Source organism: Argiope bruennichi, chromosome 11, assembly GCF_947563725.1.
Source record: "Argiope bruennichi chromosome 11, qqArgBrue1.1, whole genome shotgun sequence".
In the NCBI taxonomy this organism is placed as follows: domain Eukaryota; kingdom Metazoa; phylum Arthropoda; class Arachnida; order Araneae; family Araneidae; genus Argiope; species Argiope bruennichi.
In genome coordinates, this window is record NC_079161.1 from 92,035,646 (window position 1) to 92,061,215 (window position 25,570).

At 33.2% G+C, this 25,570-nt stretch overlaps 1 protein-coding gene across 1 annotated transcript in view; it reads left to right on the forward strand.

Moving 5' to 3' along the window:
• The window catches only part of LOC129957048 (1-phosphatidylinositol 4,5-bisphosphate phosphodiesterase-like), an 85,772-nt gene that overhangs the window by 39,918 nt on the left and 20,284 nt on the right, over nucleotides 1-25,570 (forward strand). The window contains exons 11-19 of the mRNA XM_056069172.1: nucleotides 1,373-1,583; nucleotides 3,031-3,124; nucleotides 5,272-5,351; nucleotides 5,616-5,700; nucleotides 11,153-11,246; nucleotides 12,840-12,950; nucleotides 14,578-14,706; nucleotides 20,504-20,588; nucleotides 23,995-24,067. Coding sequence (XP_055925147.1) covers nucleotides 1,373-1,583; nucleotides 3,031-3,124; nucleotides 5,272-5,351; nucleotides 5,616-5,700; nucleotides 11,153-11,246; nucleotides 12,840-12,950; nucleotides 14,578-14,706; nucleotides 20,504-20,588; nucleotides 23,995-24,067 — 962 coding nt within the window. The remainder of the gene's footprint in view (nucleotides 1-1,372; nucleotides 1,584-3,030; nucleotides 3,125-5,271; nucleotides 5,352-5,615; nucleotides 5,701-11,152; nucleotides 11,247-12,839; nucleotides 12,951-14,577; nucleotides 14,707-20,503; nucleotides 20,589-23,994; nucleotides 24,068-25,570) is intronic.

The window sequence follows — 25,570 nt, forward strand, 5'->3', positions numbered from 1 at the left end:
ACAATGCCTTCGATTTGATTCGTCTAGCTTTATTTTTAAAATTTATTTTTAATTAAATTGCAACGATTGAAAAGAAAGGTGTTTAACATTTTTTACTGAAAGCGTCCGGTGGATGCATGGTAAAAGTGATCCATTAAGTGTAGCAATGGAAAATAATGCTTCATTCCACGAGGAAGAAACAAAGCGCAGTAACAATAAACACAGCCAAGGTGTACACTAAGAACAGCGCCTGCAGAAATCATCAACACACCATCAAATAGCAAACCGCTAGTAAAACAACAGGAACAGAACCATCATCAGTATTCAGCATCACCGGTTCGTAATCCAATGAATAATTATTTGTGTGAGCGCACCGTCTTATATAGTCTCATGACAGGGGGTAACTTCCCTTGGAACTATTTAGAGAAAGATATAGATATTGTTTCTAAAGGAGGTAGAGCCATAATTCTTGTATTTTCCTAAGCATTCATTTTCTCCTCAATCTAGACAAATTCGTTACCAAACATGACGATAAGATCGATTGCCATTAAATCAAACGTGCAGCATCCATACAGAATCTCTGTAAATCTTTTTTTAATCATAATTTTGACATGAATTTCCCCCTTCTTTTATGTACTTTATTCTCCCCGTAGCTCCAAAAGCTTTAATCTTCGTTAGGTATTTTGAAGTTTTATTTCTCTGCATTCAACATCTTTTTTTGTGTAACTGCACCGGTTTTGTATTATTCTCACCACAATTTCATATCCGGAGGTTAAGAACTTCGAGTTCAAGTACTCTGCCACCAATCCCTCAGACCGGCAAATCGACGGTTGGAAAACGGCATTACAGATTCGTAGCAGCGTCACTGCGAAGCTCGCGCGTATAAATCTGGTAAACAAAAAAAAGAGAAAAATATTGTTGTAAATATTTTTAGAAATCTAATAAAATTAGAGGGAAACAATTATATATTTAAGTATAATTGATATTTTTAATGTTCTAAAAATAATTTTTAGGTATTGATATGTTTCGGTGTTATTGAGAATTTGATTATTATTAACATTTGAATGAATTTTTAAATTAATTATATAATCAGACATTTAAAAAAATTCTTTCTTAGTGAACACATGTTACTCATAAAGTAACTACTTGTCTAATTTGGGGTTTCTGGCTTCACTTAGCAGTTCTAAACTAACGATTTTTGCATCATGGATGTCGCATTCTGCGATAAAACCAGTCCATGAAATTGTCACTTTAATTATGCTGTTATTCCAACAACATTAATATGACTTTTATTTTGGTTAATTTTATTAATAGTCAAGATATTTTCCTTCATACAGCGCTTGTTTCGTATTTCCATTGCCATTTTGATGTTTGGAATGCATGCTTTTCACAGGCCGTATGAGCAAGGACGGCTTTATTCGCTACCTGATGTCCGACGAGAACGCCCCCGTCTTCCTGGACAAGCTGGACATCTACATGGAGATGGACCAGCCCCTGGCCCACTACTACATCAACTCGTCGCATAACACCTACCTCAGTGGCAGGCAGTTCGGAGGAAAGTCGTCCGTCGAGATGTACAGGCAGGTGCTACTGGCAGGATGCAGGTGATTTGACCTTCATTTTTTCATAACATTGATCTCTATTAATAACTAGTCGCTTTTGGCGACCAGCTGTCTTTTTTTTTTTTTTTTTTTTTGTTTGTGTGTGCTCATGATTCCACCAAACTGTCTGACATTAAAGCCACGTAACTTTAATTGTAAAGTTAAATTCTGTTTATCGTGTACATGAACCTATCTAATGGAGACTAGTCCTGGTTAAAAGCCAAATTCCACTAAAACTCCATCGTGTATGTGATCCTGGTGCACATTAACCCTTAACTGGGAAGGTGAAATTTTTGGACTAAACTGGGGAGGTGCGATCTATGAGCCCGCATTTCATTTACATTCAAATTAAATTTTCTAATGAATGTATTAGTATGAAAAACTGCCAATATATTTTGCAGATATTTTTCTTGATATATAGATATATTTTAGAAATTTTTCAAAATATATTATCATTGAAAAAAGTAAATGCATTGGAACGTACATTTTCTTCTCAAATGACATGTTACAATAAATAATATTCTTGAAAAGGCATATTACTTTTTACTTTTTAAATCATATTTATTTCTACAATGTATGAAGGTATATAGAAGGCAATATAATGTAAAATTCAACAATTGAATAAAAAAAATGACAATGGGTAAAACTGGCCCTTTTTTTATCGGCTTGCGTGACTTTCATAGCACGGTTTTCTAGAGCATTTTAAGCATACAGGTTAAGAACTAGTATAAAAATCAACCTATAAAGTCTGCAAATATATTTCTTGGTATATTAATATATTTTATAAAGCTTTTAAAATACATTATTATTAGAAAAATTAATTATGTTTGAACATACATATCAAAATCAGTTGAATGCGAACTTTCATGAAAAACTCTTCTGTACAATTATCTTTATCATTAAAATCACTTTCTGCTTCATTTAAAAGTGTCTGGAGCACTGCTTCATAATAGGATCAGTAAACTGGATGATATTTCGATCCCCAAGTTTTTGCGCCATCTGCTAAGCCTTGTGGGCACTGGGACACTAACAGGGAGGTGCGGTCTTAGAGACCGCGCTTAAAGAAATAACTGAATTATTTTAAAAAGCATCCGCTGAAAGCGAATGAAAAAGTGCAAGCGTATTGAAGGTCACAAAACAGGAAGCTACAGGGTCAATCCATTCAATTGAGCTATAAATAGAATAGGGGTGACCGAAAACCCATCTCTAGCGGTCTCACAGACCACACGTCCACAGTTAAGGGTTAAATCTGATATCATTTGATAGCCGTCTCTTCTAAGATGCTGAAGTTAAGAGAGATGATAGCACTTCAAGTATCGTCCTTGTCATCCGGCCGAGATTCAAATTTACGACGCCCATCCCAAAAATAACTCTTGTGTTTCTACAAAACTGAATAGTTAATATAATCAAATTATATTCTGTGGTTGAAGTTGTTCTTCTGGTTTTCCAGGTGCGTCGAACTGGATTGCTGGGACGGAAAGGGCGAGGACGAAGAGCCTATCATCACCCACGGGAAGGCCATGTGCACGGATATTCTTTTCAAGGCAAGAGATCGAATTTCAATTCCCCTAATGAGCAGATACAGATGTTTGGTTCCTTTGGGTATGACTTACAGCTGGATCAGTTGGAAGATGGAGGGGGGCGGGACTGCAATAAAAATTCTAGTCATTTAGAAATGTGAATAACAGAAAAAGTGTCGATAAATGAATACTGCAATAAAAAAGTAAAAAATACTGAATGATTTTAATAATTTATATGCAATATATAAAAGAAAAGTCATTTTAGTATATAAAGTGATAAATATTAATAAAATTTCTTTGATAATTTTTGAAAACTATAACTTTAATAAACATGTTTGTAATTTTAAAGATACAGAACTGTGAATTAATTGTTTCATCTTCTTGAATTTTTATAGATTTTCAGACAGGGCACGACGACACATGTACACATGTAATTCTACTGAAGGATCTATTGATCTCGGTTCTTAACAAAAATAGGACAACCATTTTTGCATTTTTCTGTATCTTAATCTTTCTTGCCAAGAAAACAAAAACAAGTTCATTAGGTGGAGAGGGGGGATCATTGAATTACTTAATCACCATTTTTTGAGAACCTATGGAAATATATCTTTCTAACGATTAGACAAATATGGCAAAGAAATGGTATGACAGATTAGTAATAATGATTTCTTTCTGAGTACTTTATACTCAAAAATATGAAAAAGGTGACAAATTTTTATGCTATAATCTGAATTGTGTATGTAAAAAGATTAATCTTAGAATGTCAACAGGATGGCCTAAAAAATTGTTAAAATAGGAGGTGAAAAGACCCAATGATTCGTAAATATTCTGCCCTCTGAATGTGTGGGTGTCGACCCGTCAGTACGATCATTGTGGATGAAGCCTCGACGAAAACTCAAAAATGTTAAATTTCAAAATATTGTTAAATTCAGTGACGATATGTTTGAATGACATAGCATATTCACAATTAAACCAAGTAGAAGGCAATTCACTTAGTAAAACATGATGATTTTGAAAACTTTGGAGAAATTTATAATTATCCTGAATATTTTAAACATGGTGCTTAATAAACTTTGAACGAATTTTATTACGTTAGGTATTACAATCATGATGTTTGAACTCATTTACAATATTCAATTATAAAGAATTCATTATATTGAATTATTACGAATTTATTCATTCATGGAGTTTGACGTATTTATTATCTTGACTATTTTAATTAACTTTGAAGACATTTTGGGGATATTCTAATAATAGTATTCATTTACTTTGACCGCAATAATTGCCTTGACCATTTTAATAATGGTGTTCAAGAAACTTAAAACGAATTTATCATATCGAATATTCGATAATGTTTTTTTTTGTATGTTTTGAGTGAATTTATTATCTGGAATATTCTATCAAATGGTGATTAATAACCCAGGTAGCCCAGCCTGTTACACAATATTGTGCGATATTATAGGGTATTAATCAATATTTCACAATATTATACAATATTGAAAATATTGATCAGTAGCATACAATATAGTATAGTATTTGTATGCTACTAGGGAATGAAAATGATTACAACAATATTACTTTAACTCATTATCTGCGGTATCAACGTTTCGGGTCCTTTTATTTTATATAATAAACCTAAAAAAGTTCCTATCCGAGGCATAGGATCAACACCCTACTCATTTTAAAATTTAAGAAAAAAAATGGGAGAACTTATGCTTCTCTAGCAGGAGAAGGATACCAAGAAGCTCTCTGTTTTCCAGAATGACCAGGAAAAGCGACCCGGTGCACCCGAATATTGTCACGAAGATCCAAAGAATAAAAGGTCACAAAGTAACACTATATCAAGTTTCTGAGCTCTAAGCAACTTGTAACGTACAGGTGAAGAACTCCCCTCACTGCTTGTGGAACTCAGAATTTAAACGTTTACAGAATAATATGGAATTATAAAGAAAGTTATAGAAAGTTCTAGAAGCTTCTAGAACATTAACAAATGTATAATAAAAAATTCAAATTAGAGTTAAACCTTCAATTTAATGCGACTTGAGTGGGATTCGAACCCTTGACCTTGTGCGTTGCAAGCGTGTACTTTACCTATGTGTAGGTATTCCTTTTGCGACAATATTTTAGCTTAAAATTGGAACCATTTTTTTAAAGGATCGCGTCTTTTTCAGGATGTTATCTACGCCATCAGAGACTGTGCCTTCGTTACCTCCGATTATCCCATCATCCTCTCCTTCGAAAACCACTGCTGGTGAGTGATTTAGTCAAATGGTATGGCAACCTATAAAAGTTATAATCCTCTCATTTCATGGCTCCCCAAACAAAAATAAATCAGATTAACGATCATTGGATGGTCTAATTTTTTTTATCTCTTTGATTACTTGGCTAATTCTTTTCAAAAACTCATCTTGAATTCCATAGTTGGAAATCTATTCCAAAATTTCTATTGCTTTATTTCTATTGCTTATTCTGAATCAGTACAGTACTAAACAATTCGTTTTTTTTCCCTCTGCAGCAAAAAACAACAATACAAGTTGGCGAAGTATTGCGACGACATATTCGGTGATCTTCTACTGAAGGAACCTCTGCCTGGATTCCCGGTAAAAACAATTTTATAAACATTTATAACAATGTTATACGCATTTAAATTTTTGTCAATAATATCCGGATTACCGGTAAACAAGGTCCCATGAGCATTTATAATATTGTTACGTCCATTTAAATGTTCGTCCATTATGTCTGGATTTCCGATAAAACAGCTTCCACAAACATTTATAGTATTGTTACGTCCATTTAAATGTTCGTCCATTATGTCTGGATTTCCGATAAAACAGCTTCCACAAACATTTATAGTATTGTTACAGCATTAAATTTGGGTCAACAATGTCTGTATGTCTGGTGAAACCGTTCACATGAATATCTATAGTACTGCTACGTGCATTTAAAATTTGTGTTAATTGTGTCTACATTTCTGGTAAAATCGTTCTATTGAATATACCAGAGTCCTAAGAGAAGCACTGAGAGTAAAATGAATACATTACCAAAAATTATATACAAATGTGGTTATTTTTTTTGATATAATCGCCGCGTATATTCAGGCATTTGTCATTTCGATCTTCTTTTCGAAGAACGTTGTCACTACTGATGCGAGATGGATCTTAATGTTTCTTTGAAGTTTTTCATTTCTAAATATTCTTTAAATTTCAAAAAACTAAGAAAATAATTTGGACGAAGGAAAGAATAGGTATAATTTTATAATAATTAGGAAATAATAATAAATAAGATAATAAGGAAGGAATAAGGATCCTTTAAGGATAGAATAGGAATCTGGATCACTCATATCTCCAAAATCATCGTTATCTGACTATGGCGAAAACATTAAAATAACCGACAAACGTGTAGCAGCCGCGTGCCTAAGTGGACGCCAAGAAACTCGCCAACTATTTGATAGATCAAATTGGGGAAGCATATGTCGGCATCCGCTTCTTCAGCTTCATTATCCGCGATGTTGCTTCGTGGCTTGTTAAAATTCTTGCACTCGAGTTCCCATTTCTGTTCAGAAGCAGATAAGACACTTGGTTTAGTTTCTGTTTGTCATACAAACCGTTGGGAGTGTTCTGCTGATATGTTCTTTGACAACATGGCATGTTGTTTAGTATTGTGCTTAGACATTATTATGAAGTCCGGCTTTGTTTTTCAACAACCAAAAGACCACACAAAAAAGACAAGAGTGGGAAACGAAATGAACTTATTACCAAAAGTATAAACAAGATTACTTTTCGACATAAATGGGTGGAGATTCAGACATTTGTCATATCTATGGAGAACTTTCACCGAGAGGCCCCTCAAATTTGAGGGTGAGAAGCTTCTGGTTTGGTGGGTGGTTCTCGCCACTCGGGTGGGTTCAGAAATGATGTGGGGTCGGCTACCCCTACCTATGACGGGGCGTACCTCACACGAGAGAGGTTTACGGTACCCGTTCTGATCTTTCAGACTCAATTTGAGTTCATGCCAATGTTGTCGCAGCGATCCAGACATTCAGATTTATTCGTGCACCTCGGGACGGGTCGGAATAGTCAACTAGTGATATCAACTAGTCAATATAGTCGACTAGTCAATATACATTCAGTTATTCAGATTTGTTCGTGTGCCTCAGGACTAGTCGGAATAGTCAACTAGTGGTTCCGATCTCCTTTCCGAAGAATATTGCCGCTGGTGATGTCAGAAGGTTCTGAAAGTTCCTTTGAAGCTTCTAGTTCGTCTGAAAGCTCTTTGAGTTTTCTTTCAAAGAAAGAATACGGAGCAGAAATATCTAAATATTCGTCCCTTCAAAGTTGCAATGATTTCTTCTTGATCAGTCGGCTCGTTGCTTGATATTTCGGATACTTGAGTTTTTTACTTTGAGTTTCTTTCAAACTACTTGATCAACTCCTTGAGCAGGATCTTCTGTTGCTATGGACTTGCAGGCTTGTCTCCCCTTCATCGAGAACATGACTTAGAGACGATTCATTTTCATTTGTACCTTAAGTTGAAAAGCTCGTAAGAGAACTAAACTTCAAAGTAAAGTTAAAATTCATCTTACAACGCTGAAGGAGACGTCTTTCAAAGAGGTATCGGAAACCTAATTCGCCGATTTTCCCGAATCTTCACGTCTATTATGTATAAAAGTAACCATATTTGTGCGTAACGTTTGGTAATTCATTTTAAACTTTTTTTAGCCCTTTATATATAATGCATTTAAATTTGCATCAGTTATGTCATGATGAAAAGTTAACATTGGCCAAATAAATAATATCGCGCAACAAAATATTCAGCCTTATATCATTTATTTCTATAGTAGAGTTTCCTCTATTTAAGAAACATACCTACTTTAAGAAACCTACTTATTATACAAAGAATCAATCACAACAATATAACCATAAAAGGAAACTCCCCTCCTCCTCAAAGGTATTCGAAAAAATATGAATGGTTTGAAAATACCGCATTGACGGGAACTATGTCTGAGCTCCGAGGACCTTACTAGCTACAGTATAGCCCCTCCCGTAGGAGCACGTCCCATCATTGGTAAGGGATAGTTAACTCGACACCATTTCTGTACCCATAGAACGACGAGAAAAAGCCACCATGGCAGAAACTTCTCATTCCCATTTTTAGGTACCCCTTGGGGGGGGTCATACAATGTAAAAGGTTTCTTACTCAAAACTGTCATTTTCTAACTGTGCTCTTTCTTATTTTTTTCTTAAGAAATTTTGTCGATTTTCGTAGCTTGCAAAATTAATCAACGGTTAATGGCATTTACTTTGAATCTTATAAAACATATAGAGAGAGAGTAATATCTCTAAGTATGGCCCAATAATTAATTTTTAAGTTATCTAATGCATTTCCAATGGAAATGACGTAATGAATTTTAATTTACGTTGTTTGAGACAAAATTGTGCTGCTTAAGGAATTATGAAACTTAGTTTTCTATGCAGTTCCCCATTGCTAATAGTCATATTTAGCAAAATAATCTCTAGACACTGGCATTTTAAGTAAAAAAAAAAAACACTTTCATTTTTCTGTAACAAAAACTGACTGTATCATAAAGATTTGAAATTCATTAGTTTAGCCACACAATGACAAATTCGATAATGAAGCGTGCGTTGACTCTCGGATCCTTTCGAGTCAGTCACTAAAATCTACAATAGCCTAAAATGAGAACATTTAAAGCTTTATAACTCGATTGTTCTTAGAAGAGTCTAAAATTCTTTTGTTTAGAATGCCATTGTATCAAATTTATTTTACTAAATATGTCCAATAAGAGTGGAGAATTTAACAAGAATCTAATTTATTGACTCAAATAATATCAGAAATTGTTTTTTCACTTCATTTAAAGCATTATTTTAAATGCAATTGTATACTTATTTCTAACAGTTTAGAAATTAGTTACTTGACCGCGAAAAGAATGGACATTCAGAATGTTCTTTAAAATAATTTCAAACATTTGTTCACAGCAATAAATACTGCTAAATACATGAAAAAAATTATATGATTTTATAAACACGAATTTCTGAATTAGAAACTAATATTTTTTTTCTTATTTTACTCTTTCCAATTAAAACTACAACAAAATAAGAGAGATTTTTCCTTTCAAATAAACAGTTTAGAAAATCTTTAAAACATTCAATATTCGTATCAATAATTTAAAAATATTCTTGTAAACGATCTTAAAACTCCGGATGTTCGACTCAAGTATAGATTAGAGTTCAGAAAAACAGGTTTACAACAGCGCGATATTTAATTGTATGTTATTTTTAATTGTTCTCTCACAATCTTAATAAGAAAAAAACAAAATGCGCACAACACGAAACCTTTGTGGGTTACTTGAGAAACCATTTAGAACTATCGAAATGTAATATGTTAGATTAATGCTACATTCTGAAGTTATACGAAGGCTATTGTGAATTATTTTTTAACTTTGGTTCAATGATCAGCGCTATACATGAGAAAGCACTCTATTCTCTAACAATGTTCTGCAAAAACCCTTTGTAAAAAAAAAAATCAATACTCTATTTATTTATTTTACAGACACATAAGTCCGAAAATAACTTTTTAAAACGGAAATTTCTGATTAAAAAATATAAAAGAGATCTCCCTCGTTTGAATTTATAAATAAATCAGTTGAGGATACTTACTAAAAATAAAAGCTGCAGTCCAGTCTGACTGACTGAGGGTCACTTTGTCTTCCTTCAATACAAATGTATCGAAACATTAAATATGGAATAAAAACTCTTTTCGTATTAATTAGTAGAGTAGTTCCATGAAGAGAGAGATTTAATGGTTCATTATTTGCTTTCCTATATAAAAAAATCACGCAAAGTTCGCACAAAAAGAAGATAAATTCTGCGCTGACAATAATTATATTGCTTATGTTCGCCGTTTCTATGAAGTGACGTCATCTTCAGATAGTTCTACTAATTTATCGTTTGGTTTCTTATTTTCGATTAATTAATTCCCCGCCACAAAGAACCTCGGGAATATCGTTTGGTGTTTTCAAGCTTTTTTTTTTGTTTTAATTATCTCACTCTTGTAATGAACCACTCATGTTTATTCTTCAACTATCTTTTGTATACTTTATAACTGCACTTTTATGACTTTAACCGCACTCTTATGAATTGTATTTTTCAAAGAATCTGTAAATATGCTCAAAATATTAGCATATAATTTAAAAATCAAGCTAAATTATTTTACCACTCATACAATAGCTTTCAGAATATTCCAGTTATAGTGAACTTGTGATTGAATTTATTGCTGCTACTTATTTATTACGCACTACCTCAACGCATCATAAACGACAGCCTATAAAAAAAAGGTTATCGATTAAAAGGAATCGGATCTTGAAGTCTCAAACCTTTGGTTATAAATCGTTTTTCTACCACTTATAATTGAAGAAAACTTGATTTCTAGCCAAATGGCAAAGTCTTGACACCCTGGACAGGAAATTCCAAGTTTGGCACCCACTTTCACCAAAGAAGAACAAGACTCCGCCTACTCTTCAGAATAGAAGTGATGCCAGCTCAAATGTGGTCTTCGTCATCTGATGATAGCTCATCATGATAAGATTAGTCACAAATATCTATCAAATTATTTCAAAAATTTATCATTATATTAACTAAACTAATCCTTGGAATATGTTCGGTGGGCCGCGCTGGCCTGGTGGTAAAATCTTGGCTCGTGAGCCATAGGGTTTCAGGTTCGAGACCCGATTCCACCGAAGAATTGTCATGTAAGAGGGTCTGTTGCACATTAAATCCGCCAGACCAAACGTCCTCTCTCCCTCTGGTGTGGAGAGGCTAGTGCCAGCTCAGGTGCCGTCCTCGTCATCTGATCATGGTTCAAAATTACTAAGTTCGCCTCAAAATAGCCCTAGTGTTGCTTTAAAACGGGAAGTTAATAAATATAAGCTGAAATGTGTAATGCATTTGCAGAAATATGAATTAGACTTTATGAAAATACAATGCTTTTTGCCATTTTATTTTTATTCTTATGCATTTTTCAATTTTTCATTTGAAGTTGCACGAACCAGGGCAGCTTTTGCCGAGTCCTAATGATTTGAAAAGGAAGATCCTGATTAAAAACAAGAGATTGAAGCCTGAAGTGGAAAAACGTTAGTAATTTTTTTTTTTTCGTTTTGAACTGTTTATTTTGGACTTACTTTATGCACTTAAATTAAATGTTTATAAAAATATGCACAAAATATATTTATTTTTTGATGAAAAGTGTGACAAATGAGTCACTGAGAGTGAAAAGGAGTTAGATCTCATTTTTTGCATCTTTATGTTTTCACATTTTTGCTTACCTGTATATGAAGTATAGAGAAAGTATTGTAATCATCAAAAACATTTGAACACGAGAGAAATTTCAGATCTTTCTAAGACAGAAAAACATATATTTCGAATTATGGTTGTTTGTCTGTGCGCGAATAAGATAATTCAAAAAAACTTTGAGCTAAATGGTTGGTATTTGGTATATCAAATTACGGCAACATTTGTAGATTTCTATCAACTTTGAACGAAACAAATTCATAAAAAGTCTGTCTGTCTGGGAACTCGATAACTATAACACGTAAAGAACTAGGGTGCTCTCAGATATATAACTATAGAAAGGGCCATGCCCGTATCAGGCTTAATTCGCTGATGAATATATTGTTACGGGGAAATCCGTCAATTGGATGTACGATGAAATATCCAATCAAAAAAATCTGTCGATACTATGTCGTTCAGTGATGGTGAGGTGGTCGGCTGTACACAAGGTTCAGTAAAAGAAACTTTTATTGGTCGTTGTCCTCTTATGCAAAAATTTCTCTAGTTAAAGCATAACAGTCAATCACATTAATCCCTGTTTACATGGTTTAGTTTTTTGGCAACGGGGTGACTGGCTGCGATTTAAAAAAAATAAGGTTCAGTAAAAAATAAAGATATTTCATTCTTAAAAAAAAAACATTAAATACTAGCAAGGAAATACTAAAGAAGCGTACTTGCAGAAATTAACATAACAGAAAACAGCATATCATTATTAAACAACTGTGGCAGTATAAAGGACTCGGAGCGAAGATCATTCTTTAAAGAGCGAATTTATTTAAATACTCGCAACTCAACTACGTTTTTTTCGCTCCATTACTGACTCGATTCTGTCTTTTTCCAGTTCCCATGAGAAAGCATTGAAGGTTCTAGAACAAAGGACAGAAGTCGAGTCCTAATGGAGTTATCGCCAAAATTCTCGAATACTGGAGGTTCTTCAATTTTGTTTCCAAAACTGCCAAACTTATCACCAAAAATGCTGATCATAGAATCCTATTCACCATCTCTGTCTTAGAATTAATTTGTAAAACTCTCTATTTCATTAGCAAACTGTTAGCTCAGGGAAGAAATATTACAAATTCTAACAATGTTTTTAAAAGTTCAGCTAAAAGTTTAAAATACTCATTCAAGACTTAACAAAAAGTATTCCCCCCCCCCAAAAAAAATTAGGCTTAAATTTCGTTGCAAGAATGTTTTATTAAAGAAGCTACATATTTTCTTTTATCGTTATTGCTTTTTTTCCCCTTTAAAAAATTAGGGGGGGGATATAAGAAAATTATGGAATTAATTTAAGAAAAAAAAAATGTAAGTAAAATGATGCATGATTTCTTTTTTACATGTAGCAGTTCAGATACGCTCATTACATGTTGTGTGACACTTCCCTTTTAATGTTTGTTCAGGTGAACTGGAGTTGTTCATGAGAGGTCAACTGGCTAACGAAGAGGAGGACGAAGAAGGAGATGCAGGCAATAACGCAAACGAGGCCGGAGGGGCTCAGACGCCAGGGGAAGGTAAGTAATAAAAAAAGTATTCTTACTTACGCTTCAAGAAGAAGGAGCACAACAACGGTTCTCAAATTACATAAAAATTCCATTTATAAAACTCCTTGATAACCTCGAGTTCAATTACACAGTGCCATTTTATCATCGTGAAGTTTGGAAATGTGAATTTTTATACAATTTTATAATTTTAATAAAATTTCGAACATATTTTGCAATTCTGATCAATATTTGATTGAATCCAAGGATTTATGCAATGGATTACCAATCATCATTTTGATTATTACAATGCAGTACTGCTAATAATAATAGCCAAAATCGTGTTATGAGTTCGAAATTTGTTTTAACTTATCTCTCGCAGCAGGTATGGCTGATTTCTTACTGCTTGCATTGCAATATAATACTATAATCATATTGATAAAAGAACCTACATAATAACCGTAATTGATCCAGTTACGATAAATGCATAAAATTCTTAAATGATATCCTAAAATATACGGATATTTAATATAAAGGTTATATAGAAAATTAATGAGATTTTTTTAAAAATTTCTTATTTCAAGTCAATCAAATCATTAATTACATAGGATGTGAAGGCCTATCATTATAGAAAGCTGATAAAATGTAAATGGGTAAAGATTTAGTGTTCAGTACTTAACACTGGCCGAATCTCACTCCATTGAATTTCTTTTTGTGGGGAAAACAGAAACGTAATGTTTATAATTCAAATCCAACGACAATCGATGGAATGAGAATATCCATTGAAAGAAAATATAATGAAATACACATTAAATATTTAAGGATTTTCTAGATTCCATTAACAATGCAAACCGTTTTCTGGCAAAATTCTGTCATACTTTTCAATCAATGGAGTGTGAATGGTTGCCAAGCTGAAAAGTTGGCGCTACTTTATATTATGCCAACAAAGAATTGCATTGTATTTTGAATGTTAGCACATAAATTTGGCGAATTATTGATAAGCTATGACATATTCCACTTATGGAAAAATACCGCAAAACTCGTTTTACATTTATATTCATATGTATTTGAATCATAAAGTGTTCATGCAATTTATCAATTATTTTTCTAATAGATACTAAGGTATCCACACATTTTCCAGTATTTTCACTGTAGGCTTAACCAAAAGTCATTGACTAGGACTAACATATCTTTGGAGATTGTCTTTTGTTAATTAATAGCTCGTTCCAAAAAGCATGAAAAATGTAATGATATTTTTAAAATTAATAACTGATTTCCAATAAAGACGTTATCTATGGCGATTATTCACTGGCTTTCACTTAATGTACAACTAACCATTTTTCTGTATTTAATAGTGAAATTTGATGTTTTTTAACTATTTCTTTCAAGAAATATCTAATTAATAAAGTGTGCTTTATTTTTATTTTTCAGAAAAAAAGGTAACTGTTTCCTTTGATATGTGAATACCGAATTGCTATGTTTTGGAATCAAAGCAAGAATTTTCTGGTTTTAGTTTTGATACGTTGCATTATTTGTTATTGCATTAATATCTATTGCAAACAAAATGAAGGTAATAGCTTCGCATTTGAATTATCTTTATAAGCGCCGAGGCAGCAAAGGCTGCGCGAAATACATTACATCTTTGTGCTTGCATAGGAAGTGTCCGAGGAACAGCTCGCCATGGCCAATTACCAACACACAGGGGCAACGACGCATGTCCATCCGTACCTGTCGAGTATGATCAACTATGCCGAGCCCGTCAAGTTCCAAGGGTTCGACGTTGCAGAAGGTACTTATAATCAGCCAATCTCTCTCTCACACTCTCTCTTTATATATATATACTAGCCGCCTTTGGCGACCAGCCGGTTCGCCAGTATTACTACTCGCTACAATTTTCAATTAAATATTTTAAGTAACTGGTCTCTTAATAGATTCTCAAACAAAACATTTTTAATCTTCAAATTTTAATATTCATGCCAAACTTATACTGTTGTTTAGATCGTTTCGTTCAATTTACTATATATATTTTCCTAATGTGTTGTCATTTCCGATAAAACTTCAGCTTTAATTTAAAGTGGAAATGCTGAAATTGCAATTAGTATAAAGATATTTTTTAATGAAACCAAGCTTTTTATTTTATTTATCATTTTTATTCTTATTTTTTATTATTATTATTATTGAATATGAGTATTGCAAACAGAATCGCTCGGTATTTAAGTCTTACGTGAACTATAAAATATTTTTCATAATTTATGTAATATCTCAAACAATAATTCAACAAAAATTTCTCAGATTCAGCATAAAATTCAGTTTTTAGTTTTGCTTTCAAAAGGATTGAAATGAAATTTATAAAAATATTTTGTTCCGGCCTATAAAAATATTTCAAAAATTATGAAGTCTAAATTTAATGCAGTAAGGTATCAGATTCTGAGAAATATTCTGGGCACACCAAATTTTAAATAAATGAATGAATGTTTCTATTTTCCACGATCAACTAAGACTTATTTATGAAGTTTTGAATGTTAAAAATTTAGAAAAACTCAACATTTTCATAATCTTAGGCCAATTAATCTTGAGAAACCAGGGCGCTGATTGGCGTATTTTCTTTTCAACGATCGATGGAAAATCTAAAATTATCTTTTTTTTATTGAATAGTGATATTCAAATTTTCATAAATCAGTCAGTTTAAGTGATTGATTTAGTTGATTGGAAATTAACTCTTTTTATTTAAAATATTAGTGTTTTAAGAGCATTTTGTGAAACGTGATTTCCACAGCAGAACATTTATGTAAAATCAAAAATTCGTTGTTTATTAGAGCATTTATTGAATCAAGTTACATAAAATATAATCATTTTCCATTTAGACCAGCGTTTCTCAACCTTTCAGTATTCGCGGCCCAGTTTTCAATCATAATTTTCATCGCTCCCCCCCCCCCGCTTACAATAAAATGTATACAACAATAATGTATATTGAGTATTTTGAATTCTGTTTCTAAATTCTTTTTAACTAACTGCCAAAACAAGAGTAAAAACGAGCCAACGTTGGCGAGAAAAAAAATATTAAATTTTGCATTTTGGACAAGCGGGCGGTGAACAGATGAAGCGAATGAAAGAGGAGAAAATTTAAATATTATATTTGAAATGAAAGCCAAACAGGAATATAACGTTAAAAGAATATGAACGAAGAAAATTTCGTTAATGAAAGTTAACCTAAACGGGGTGGATTTAGAAACTGGGAATACATTTTTTCGAATAATAAAAGAAATAAAACAGAAGTATGACTAAACAAAAGTGAAAAAAATAAGCAATGTTTGTGGAAGGGAATCCACACGACTGATGCCATCTCCAGCATGCGCGGAGCAAATGTTTTCTCATAGGAAGAAGGAAAATGTTCGATAACGGAAGTTTCAATTCCAGGCAGTCTTCGAGTCGATCCTTTTATCGCTATCGAATCTATGGTGAATGTGTATGTTATATATGTTTTCGTATTAATTGCAATTCACCATATTAAATATTCACGGCAGCAGATTTATGCAGACTCACGGATAAATTTTTAAGCGGAAGTAAGCGAGCATTAGACGATAGTCAAGCATCAACAAGTACACAGACAAGCGTGGTTCCGAAAATAAAATCAAGAAAATATTCTCAAGAATACTTAAATTATTTGTTTACCAGTGCTGAAGTAAATGAAAAAGAAAGGCTTCTATGTATCATTAGCTCAAAACTGTTGACCGCAGACAGCATGAAACCTAATAAACTTAAACAACATTTGGAAACGCTTCATAGTGAGTACGTCCACAAACCCAGAGAATTCTTCGAATTAAAATTAAAATCTTATAAAAAGCAAAAATCTTTTTTTAAAGAAACTTTGTCTGCGAATAAAAAAGCCTTAATTGCATCTTACAAAGTTCATATAAAATAGCCAGATGTAAGAAACCTCACACCATTGGTGAAGAGTTTATTTTGCCAGCAGCAATTGAGATTGTAGAAACTATGTTTGGAGATAATTTTTCAAAACAATTGCAACTCTTTTCAACCATACTGTTGCTCGTCGAATTGGCGATACAGCTGAAGATGTACAGTGTCAGCTTTTCTCGAAGCTGCGTGACAAATTGTTTTCAATACAGCTTGACGAATCAACAGATTGTAATAAATCACTATTTGAATTTTGTGCAGGAGTAAAGATGATATTTCTGCTCTAAAAACAAGGGCATTTCACATTCTATTACCATTTTCAACATCCTACTTTTGTGAAACTGGATTTTATGCTGAGGCTTCTTTGAATATAAAATATAGAAACAGAACTGAGAGTGGCTATTTCTAATATTAAGCCTTCCTTCGAAAAACTTTGCTCTGCCAGACAGGCCAAGGAAGTTACTAATAATTATTAAATTTGTTTTTAATTTAGTATGTTTGATTAAGTAAGTTTTGATTTAGTATGTTGTTTTACTTTAATAAGTTATTAAATATGTCAAAATGTATTTTTTTTTTCTATGTGTATGTGTGCTTTTCTTTAAGTCAGTTAATCAATTTTTTTTTAAATAATATTTTCTCTTGGGTATTCTCGCGCCCCTCTTCTAGTGTGCTCACGCCCCCCTAGGGGGGGCGCGCCCCACAGGTTGTGAATCGCTGATTTAGACCATTTTAGCAGATCTGTGTCTTACTAAAGGTTTACAAATTAGCTGTGTAGATCTGATTTAAATGGATATCCTGTTCATATTAAACAAAACTTGCCTTAAAATAAAACTGATTTATTGGATTAATAATATAGAGAGTGTAAAAGATCATAAAATAATTTATTTCTTGATTTTTTAAAAAATAATATTTCGTATTTGTTTCATTTCCTGCAGACACATGCCGAAAATTATATTTTTGCAGATTTCATTTCCAAAAAGATTTAATTTATTTTTAGTTGGAGCTTTAATCAATAGATGGCAACACTTTTAAAAAAGCTAATTTTTTCCCATGAATGCGAAACGTGCTCGTGCAGCTTAAATTTTATTTTTATTTTGTACAAAAAAAATTGTCGAAAAATATAATTAAACTATTTATTTAAAAATTCATTAAAAATAGAAATTTAATTTTAAGGTTAAAACATTGGTATCATTTAAAAGATAAATTTTTGATCTTTAACTTCATGTAAAAATATTTTTTGTGCGGTAATATTTTCGGAAGTTATAGCAGAAACACGCCAAAATTTCGCTTAATTTTTAAATAAATACAATTCTAATTAAAAATTCGAAAAAATAACCCCCAGGTGCACATTCCCGGCCTCCAAGGTATACACGTGCCTAATTTGGTAGCTGTAGGTTGAATGGTCTGACCTGTAGAGCGCCAACACACACACACACATTGAGCTTTATTATAAGTATAGATATATAGGGATTGCAATACCGGTATACCGAATACCGGTATTTTGAGCCATTTGTACAATTTTGTAAAACCGGTATTCACAAGTTTAAATACCGGTATTTTCGGTATTTACTAGAAATTTTTTAAATTGTCTCCACTGTATGTTCAGGCATCGTCAACATAGCAAAATAGTATACGTTTTTGTTTTTATATTTCCCTAACAGACGAAATTAATTAGACTGTGAATACAATGTTGCATCGTACAATCAAGAGAAATGATAAAATACTGTTTGACAACGGATTGTAAAACCCTCCGCGCTTTTGCGCATGCTTTAGGATGGGTTTAATTCGACAAAATAGGGGTGAGAAGAGCGATGAATGGAGGAGACATTTACATTTAACAATAAAGATTCGCGATTTTATGAGACGTAAACATTACAGATAATTAATAATAAAGAAGGAAAGACGTACTAATGCATAGTAAAATGTTTCAGAGTAATTTTTATTTAATATAAAAGACATAAACATTAAATTATGAAGAAAAAATGAAAAATTTCTGTTCTTAAAATTTGGTAATTACTTTTTTACAAATTAATAATGATCTTTTTTATATGCTATTGTTATGTTATGTATCCATAACGACTGATGGAGAACAGTTATGAAAAAAGTTGGAAAGTTGATTGATGCAAATCAGCAATTGTGCTATGCTCATGGAATTCAATTAGAAATAATAAATGCATTATACCAAAAAATAAAAAAAGAAAGAAAGAACAGAAAAATCCAAATTCTGTGGATATAGAAACTTCGGATTCCGACTTTGAAGAGAATGAAAGTGATATCGACAATGAAGATAATGACACCGTAATTATTGAAGAAGATATTGCTAATGAGGATAAAATATTAACGCATCAAGAATTGCTTCCTATAATTTATAAAGTTCGAAAAAATGTTAAGATATTTAAACGTTTCCCTACAAAAAATGTCATATTACAAAAATATATACTAACTGAAAATAAAACTGAATATATGTTATTATTAGATTCTAAAACATGTTGGAACAATTTACTCCAAAGTTTTTACGACACTTCTTCCTAGCAGGCAATATCATTTTTTTCATGAATCTTTTGTACAAAAATTGTTTCAAGAAATTAATGTACCTTTAGTAGTACATATACCATAGTTAGAAAAGCATGTGAGGAATTATAATCTAAACAGAAAGTTGAAAATGTCTCTTTGGATGTTCTCAAATAACGATTCTTTATCGAATAACAACTGTGATATTATGTATGATCACATTATGAAATTGGGCTCCATTTTTATTTAAAATTTGAAGGTAAAGTGTTGCTACAGACAATTAATTACATCTATGGTATTACCACAAAATATATAATCAGGCCGAGGTAAATAACATCTTCCCAACAAAAGTCTTATTTTTGATTCAAATATATAGCAATACCTTTTTTATTTTTATTTAACTAAATAAACACTAGAGCATCGAAATCTATAGGAGCTACAAATCTAGGACAGAAAAGATCCCCTTTACTAAAGAAAGAAGTTCTATTTGGCTTCTCTTTTGCCAATTCTATGTTAGTGTTTACCTTCCATTAAGTGTTTTATCTTTATTTATATAACTGACCTAAATATTTATTCTTAAACTGTCGTTTTTATCAGCTCGTCATTGTTCGAAATGATGAGGTTAGTCCCAAAATAGCTCTAAAGTAGCTTCAAAACGGATCATCGTTCTAAATAAATTACCCAATGTACCCTATACCTGTTATTATTGAATCAACTAACCCATCTCCTCTAGATCTGTGCACCGAATTTACGCGTTACTGATATGAATTCACCAACCATTTTGTGCACCAAATATGATCAAAATATCATCCATCAGGTTGAATCAATAACTGAGTGGTTAACCATAAACGGATACTCCGACCCATCTGAAAGCACACAGAAATAATGGATGATCGAAACACCAAAGACAGAGTATAGGAGCCATTACCGCCCACCCTCCCATAGAGGGCATGGCTTACCATCAGTAAAATGTCGCGAACTCCACACCATTTTTGTATTCATCAGAATGATGAGAACTAACTACCATATCAGAAACTTCTCGTCCCCGTATTTGACTTCCTTGCTACCCAGTGAGATACTGAATGATTAAGTTACACCAATTATTTAGTAATATTTCTGCAATTCTTTGCTGAATAACAGAATTTCACTTTCCTTCACAGAGAAGAACATCCATCACAACATGTCCTCCTTCGCCGAAACTGCAGCTCTGGGCTACCTCAAGTCGCAGGCGATCGAGTTCGTCAAGTATCCTTTTTGTTGTCTGTTATGAAAATCATTTCCTGTTTGTTTTTTTAACATTTGGTTGGCAATTAAGTAATTGCTAATGTCTTTCATGGATGAAAAATGGTGGTAAACCTTATACTGTTGTTTTTTCTTATGGCACTTGCCACGGACAAGCCCACTGTTCAAAGACAGCCGATTGAAACATAAGAGGGAGCGCCTCTTGTTTTTATCGTAGATCCAACTTGGGCCAAGAGTACGACTTGACTGCTCACGCATCACTCATTCGCTTGCACAACCCCTTTTCACAGGAGGGCACATTCACACAATTCACAGATAGAACAGGAAGAACAACCATGCCCATACCAGGACTCGAACCCGGGACGCCCAGATCACGGGGAAGATGCGCTACCCCTACGCTAGACGCCGGCTACCTGATACTACAGCTGTCATTGAAATAAAAATCTTATAAATAAAGAAGTTTCTAACCTAATTACCAAATCAAAAAAGTGCAAACAAAGATTCTATGAATTATAAAATAATGACTATATTAATTACTCACGCTAAATTATGAAAATCATTGATGAACGAAGCGAGCAGGGTTGTACGTGACTCCCAAGTATCTGTCTAATTAGATGACTCCCTTCGGTACTATATACAATCATTATACAGCGGGGGATTTGATTAGATAGATGGCTGATATATCAAAACGTGAGTGGAGGCACTGAATGTATTAACACCTGTGGTTTGCTCAATAGTTTGTAAATGTATTATAGATGCGAAATTTGTGAAATGCCTGATTACAGAAGATAAATTTAAAAAAAGACTTGTTTAAAAAAAAGGCAAAAAAAAAAAAAAAAAAAACAGAAAGATATATCATTTGTTTAATCACAAAATTTAGTACAACTGGATTTCCACGGTGACCGCGATAAACGCCAAATAATGTTAAAAAAAAATTCCAAAAGTAGCCAAACTAAGAGCAACCATGCATACTTTTACTTTGGTTTTCACTGCAGCATGGCGTTATTCTTAGCGTTATTTTAATAGTTGTCGCCGTGGAAATCAAAATGAACTTAAAAATTTTACTTCTAAACCGGATGAGCTGTTCAGGTGTGCGTTTTCAAGAACTAAGGAAACTGAAAAATGTGATGAAAGAAAAGTATAAAAGAATGCAATGATAATGCAAGGCTTCACACATCATTGTTTCCTCGGCAAACATTTTTGAAACTTGGCTGAGATGTAATGTTACATCCATTATATAGTCCTGATTTTGTCCTGTCAAGTTATCGTTATTTCATTCTTTGTTATAACTGAAACATGACTATAAATACAGAGCGTATCATAAAAAACGACAATTGAAGCATAGCATTCCTTTTAGTCATATAAACCGGGTGCGGCATAAATTCGTGCAAACTTCGAAAAGTCATAATAAAAAAAAGTAATGCTCGAAAAAAATTGCAGTTTACGGGAACATGTTCAGAAAGCCTTTGGATTTTGTTATTTCCATTAAAAAAATGTATTTAAAAAATGATCGATAGGTGGCGCTCACACGTCATACCAAGACTGTTTATGCAAATCAGCATAGCTATAAAACACAAGGCTGGAAATGGATCTGTCATTCGACGCCAGTAGCATGCTATCGCTACCAGATCGATCATTAGTGGTTAAACTGTTCTATAAGAACGGTGAATCCGCGAGTAAAGCATTGCGACAGTAACGGACGGTGAAAGGAATTAAGGCGAAAAAAACCCAATTTCATTGAATGGGATATTGAATTTAGTTCGCTGTTTTGAGGAAACAGGAAAATTAGAGGATCATCCACGAAGTGGCAAACCATCTGCCAGCTCTGACCGCGTCCCTGTTGTCCAAAGGGTCATGGGAAATGTGACAGCCGAGACTTCAACGGGGAGTTCCAATACACGTGAAGCAGGTAAAATAACAGGAATTCCGGAAAGGTCGATCCGACGCCTTCTGCACGAAATCTTGAAACTGCGTCCGTACAAGATAGAGGCATTTCAGCAGTTGTTGCAAGCAGATTGAGAGAAAAGACAAACCTTTGCAACATGGATGCTCGCACAAATGGAACTTGACCCACAATGGTTACTGAACATCAAGTGGACAGATGAAGCCCACTTTTCATTGCATGGTGACGTCAATACACAAAACAGTCGTATCTGGGCAGCATCAAATCCTCGTGCGTATACGACCAAACCACTACATTCTTCACATGTGAATGTTTGGTGCGGTTGCACTGCGTCCTTCATTCTAGGCCCTTTCTTTTTTGAAGAGCGTTGTCCTGTATCCGGTTGGAAAACCTGTTCCGTCACTGCAGAACGCTATCTTAGGCTTTTGCGAGACCATGTTATGCCTGCTTTGAAGCGAAGACGTGCGTTATCTTCCGTCACCTTCATGCAGGATGGTGCCCCGCCCCACATTACTAGTTCCGTTAAGATGTTCCTCCTAGAAACATTCACTGAGGACATAGTGATAGGCAGAGGATGTAAGAATGAGTGGCCCTCTCGATCGCCAGATCTTTCTCCAGTGGACTTTTGGTTGTGGGGATACCTGAAGTCTCGTGTCTACCGAGGCTCTCCTGCCCTTTTGATGGAACTGAAAGATGCCATTCAATTGGCCGTTAGTGGCATCGATGCCGACATGTTACACGTAACTGTAATAGGCGTAGTTACGCGCCTCACTTGCTTAATACCTTGTGTGAATCAAGCGATATATTTTTCTGGCAGATGAAAATATTTGTAATTACACTTCATACTTCTCTTATTCCAATGCATTCCTTCCGTAGGAATTCAATGATTTAGCAGTGTTATTATAATACTCAAAGGACTGCGTGATCATTTGTTGTTCGTGTTTTTTATGCATATTTATGTAATAAATTTGCTGACTATAAAAACCATAGCTAAGATTTTAATTTAAAAAAATTACATTAACTTTTGTTAATCTTTGTCAAATATTGACGAGACTATTTATAAAATTTTACCTCGTTATCATTATTTATTTTTATTGATATTTGTACACCGAGCAGTCAGTGACAACGAAAATCATATAATTATGGGAAAATTATGACTAGCATTACTAAACATCAGAACTATATCTTATCATCTAACATGCATCAGCTCATTGTTTGGATCGCTGGGACACCTATCTTTTTTTCCTATATGACAAGTCTTTCTGATAAAATTTTCACTGGCTCTATGCCATATGAAAATTATTGATCAGCATAAGTTATCCATTCCAGCTAACTCTTATAATTCAACAATAATAACCAAAAAAATAATTATAATATTTAAATATAAATAGCTACCAAAACCACAATAATTTAACAATCATAACTAATTATATATAAGTGGAATTTTTCCAAAATATAAGGAAAACTATTTGTAGCAAGATAGATTTTCTTTAACCCTTCTTACAGCTACAACAAACGTCAAATGAGTCGAATCTACCCCAAAGGAACTCGGGCTGATTCAAGCAACTACATGCCACAGGTAAGTTGGAATTCAATGCATTAATGGTTTTTCTGACAGTAGATATTCCAATGGCTTAGCAAGCCTTTGCCATATTTTTTAATTGTATTAATTGGGATATTTAACAAAATCTATCATTTCCGAATGCCAGGAAGTCACAATTAATTTATATTAATATTTAATATATGTATGTTGATTGTCTGTTCTGTTTGAGATAGTAAGAGTTTTTCGGCCCATACAAATGTACTTTCTAGCCATGCAAATTATTCCAATTTTTCTCTTTTTTTAAACTGGAAGTTCTTTATGTAGTTACATTGGACTAAACCTATTATATTAACATTTGAAGAATGTCAATCAAACAAAACAGGCAGATTCTCATAAAATATTCTTTAATTCTCTGCACTATTAAACTACATAAAGAGGAATCATATTCATGATGATTATAAATTATTTGTGTTGCCATTCATATGGAATGAATATATATCTTGAGCACTTATTTGTACTCAAGATATTGTGGCTATAATTAAACAAACGGTGACCCAAAATGAACGCAAGATTTGAATTTGACACCATTCGTGCAGTAAAGTGTTGGCAAGCCTATTAAAAAAACCATTTGACAGTTGATTGTTTAGGGTTAATAAAAATGGAATATTACACTGTAGAACTTCGTGTTTTCGTTGTTGAATAAGTTTTCAAAAATAATGGAACTCAATTATTTTTGCGTAGTTTGAAAATTGCGTAGTGCGCGTAGTTTGAAAATTCGAGAAGTGGCACTCTAGATCGTCTGATTTAACACCATTGGATTTCTTTTCATGGGATTATTTGAAATCAAAGGTCTATGCCAACAAGCCCACAAGCACGCGTGTATTGAAGGAGAAAATTCAAAGCTGCATCTACGAAATTCAACCTCAATTATGCAAAATACTGATGGGAGATTTTGATAAAGGAGTGAGTATGTGCCAGCAAAGCCGTGAAGGCGATTTGTCCTATGTGCTATTCCATATAAATCTTGCGTTAACACGTTGTTCTATCGTGTAACGCGCCATTTTTACTAACATTAAGCAGATAGTTGTCAAATAGTTTTTTAATAGTGTTGCCAAGACTTTATTGCACGAATGGTGGCAAACACAAATCTTGTGTTAATTTTGGGACACCCTTTATAAGTCCAGAAAAACCTGTACAGTTCTGAAAAATAAAAGAAGTACGATATTCAAATTGATACCACTGAATAATTAAAATTATTTCAAAATTAATGAATGATTCAATATTAAATTAAGAAAAATTAACGAACAGTTATGACAAATCATACCACAAGATATTAAAGGTAAAGCTACTGCCTAGGTGCAGTTTGCTTGGAGGTTATAATTAAGGTAAATAATTATATAACTATAATTTGAAATAATAGCATAATTAGTTCATAGAAGTTCAATGAGAATCTGAAAGATTATAAGAATATGAAAAAGGAAACAAAGGCAGATAATGCGAATATGGTTTGTACCAGATTTTAAAAATATTTTTAAAAAA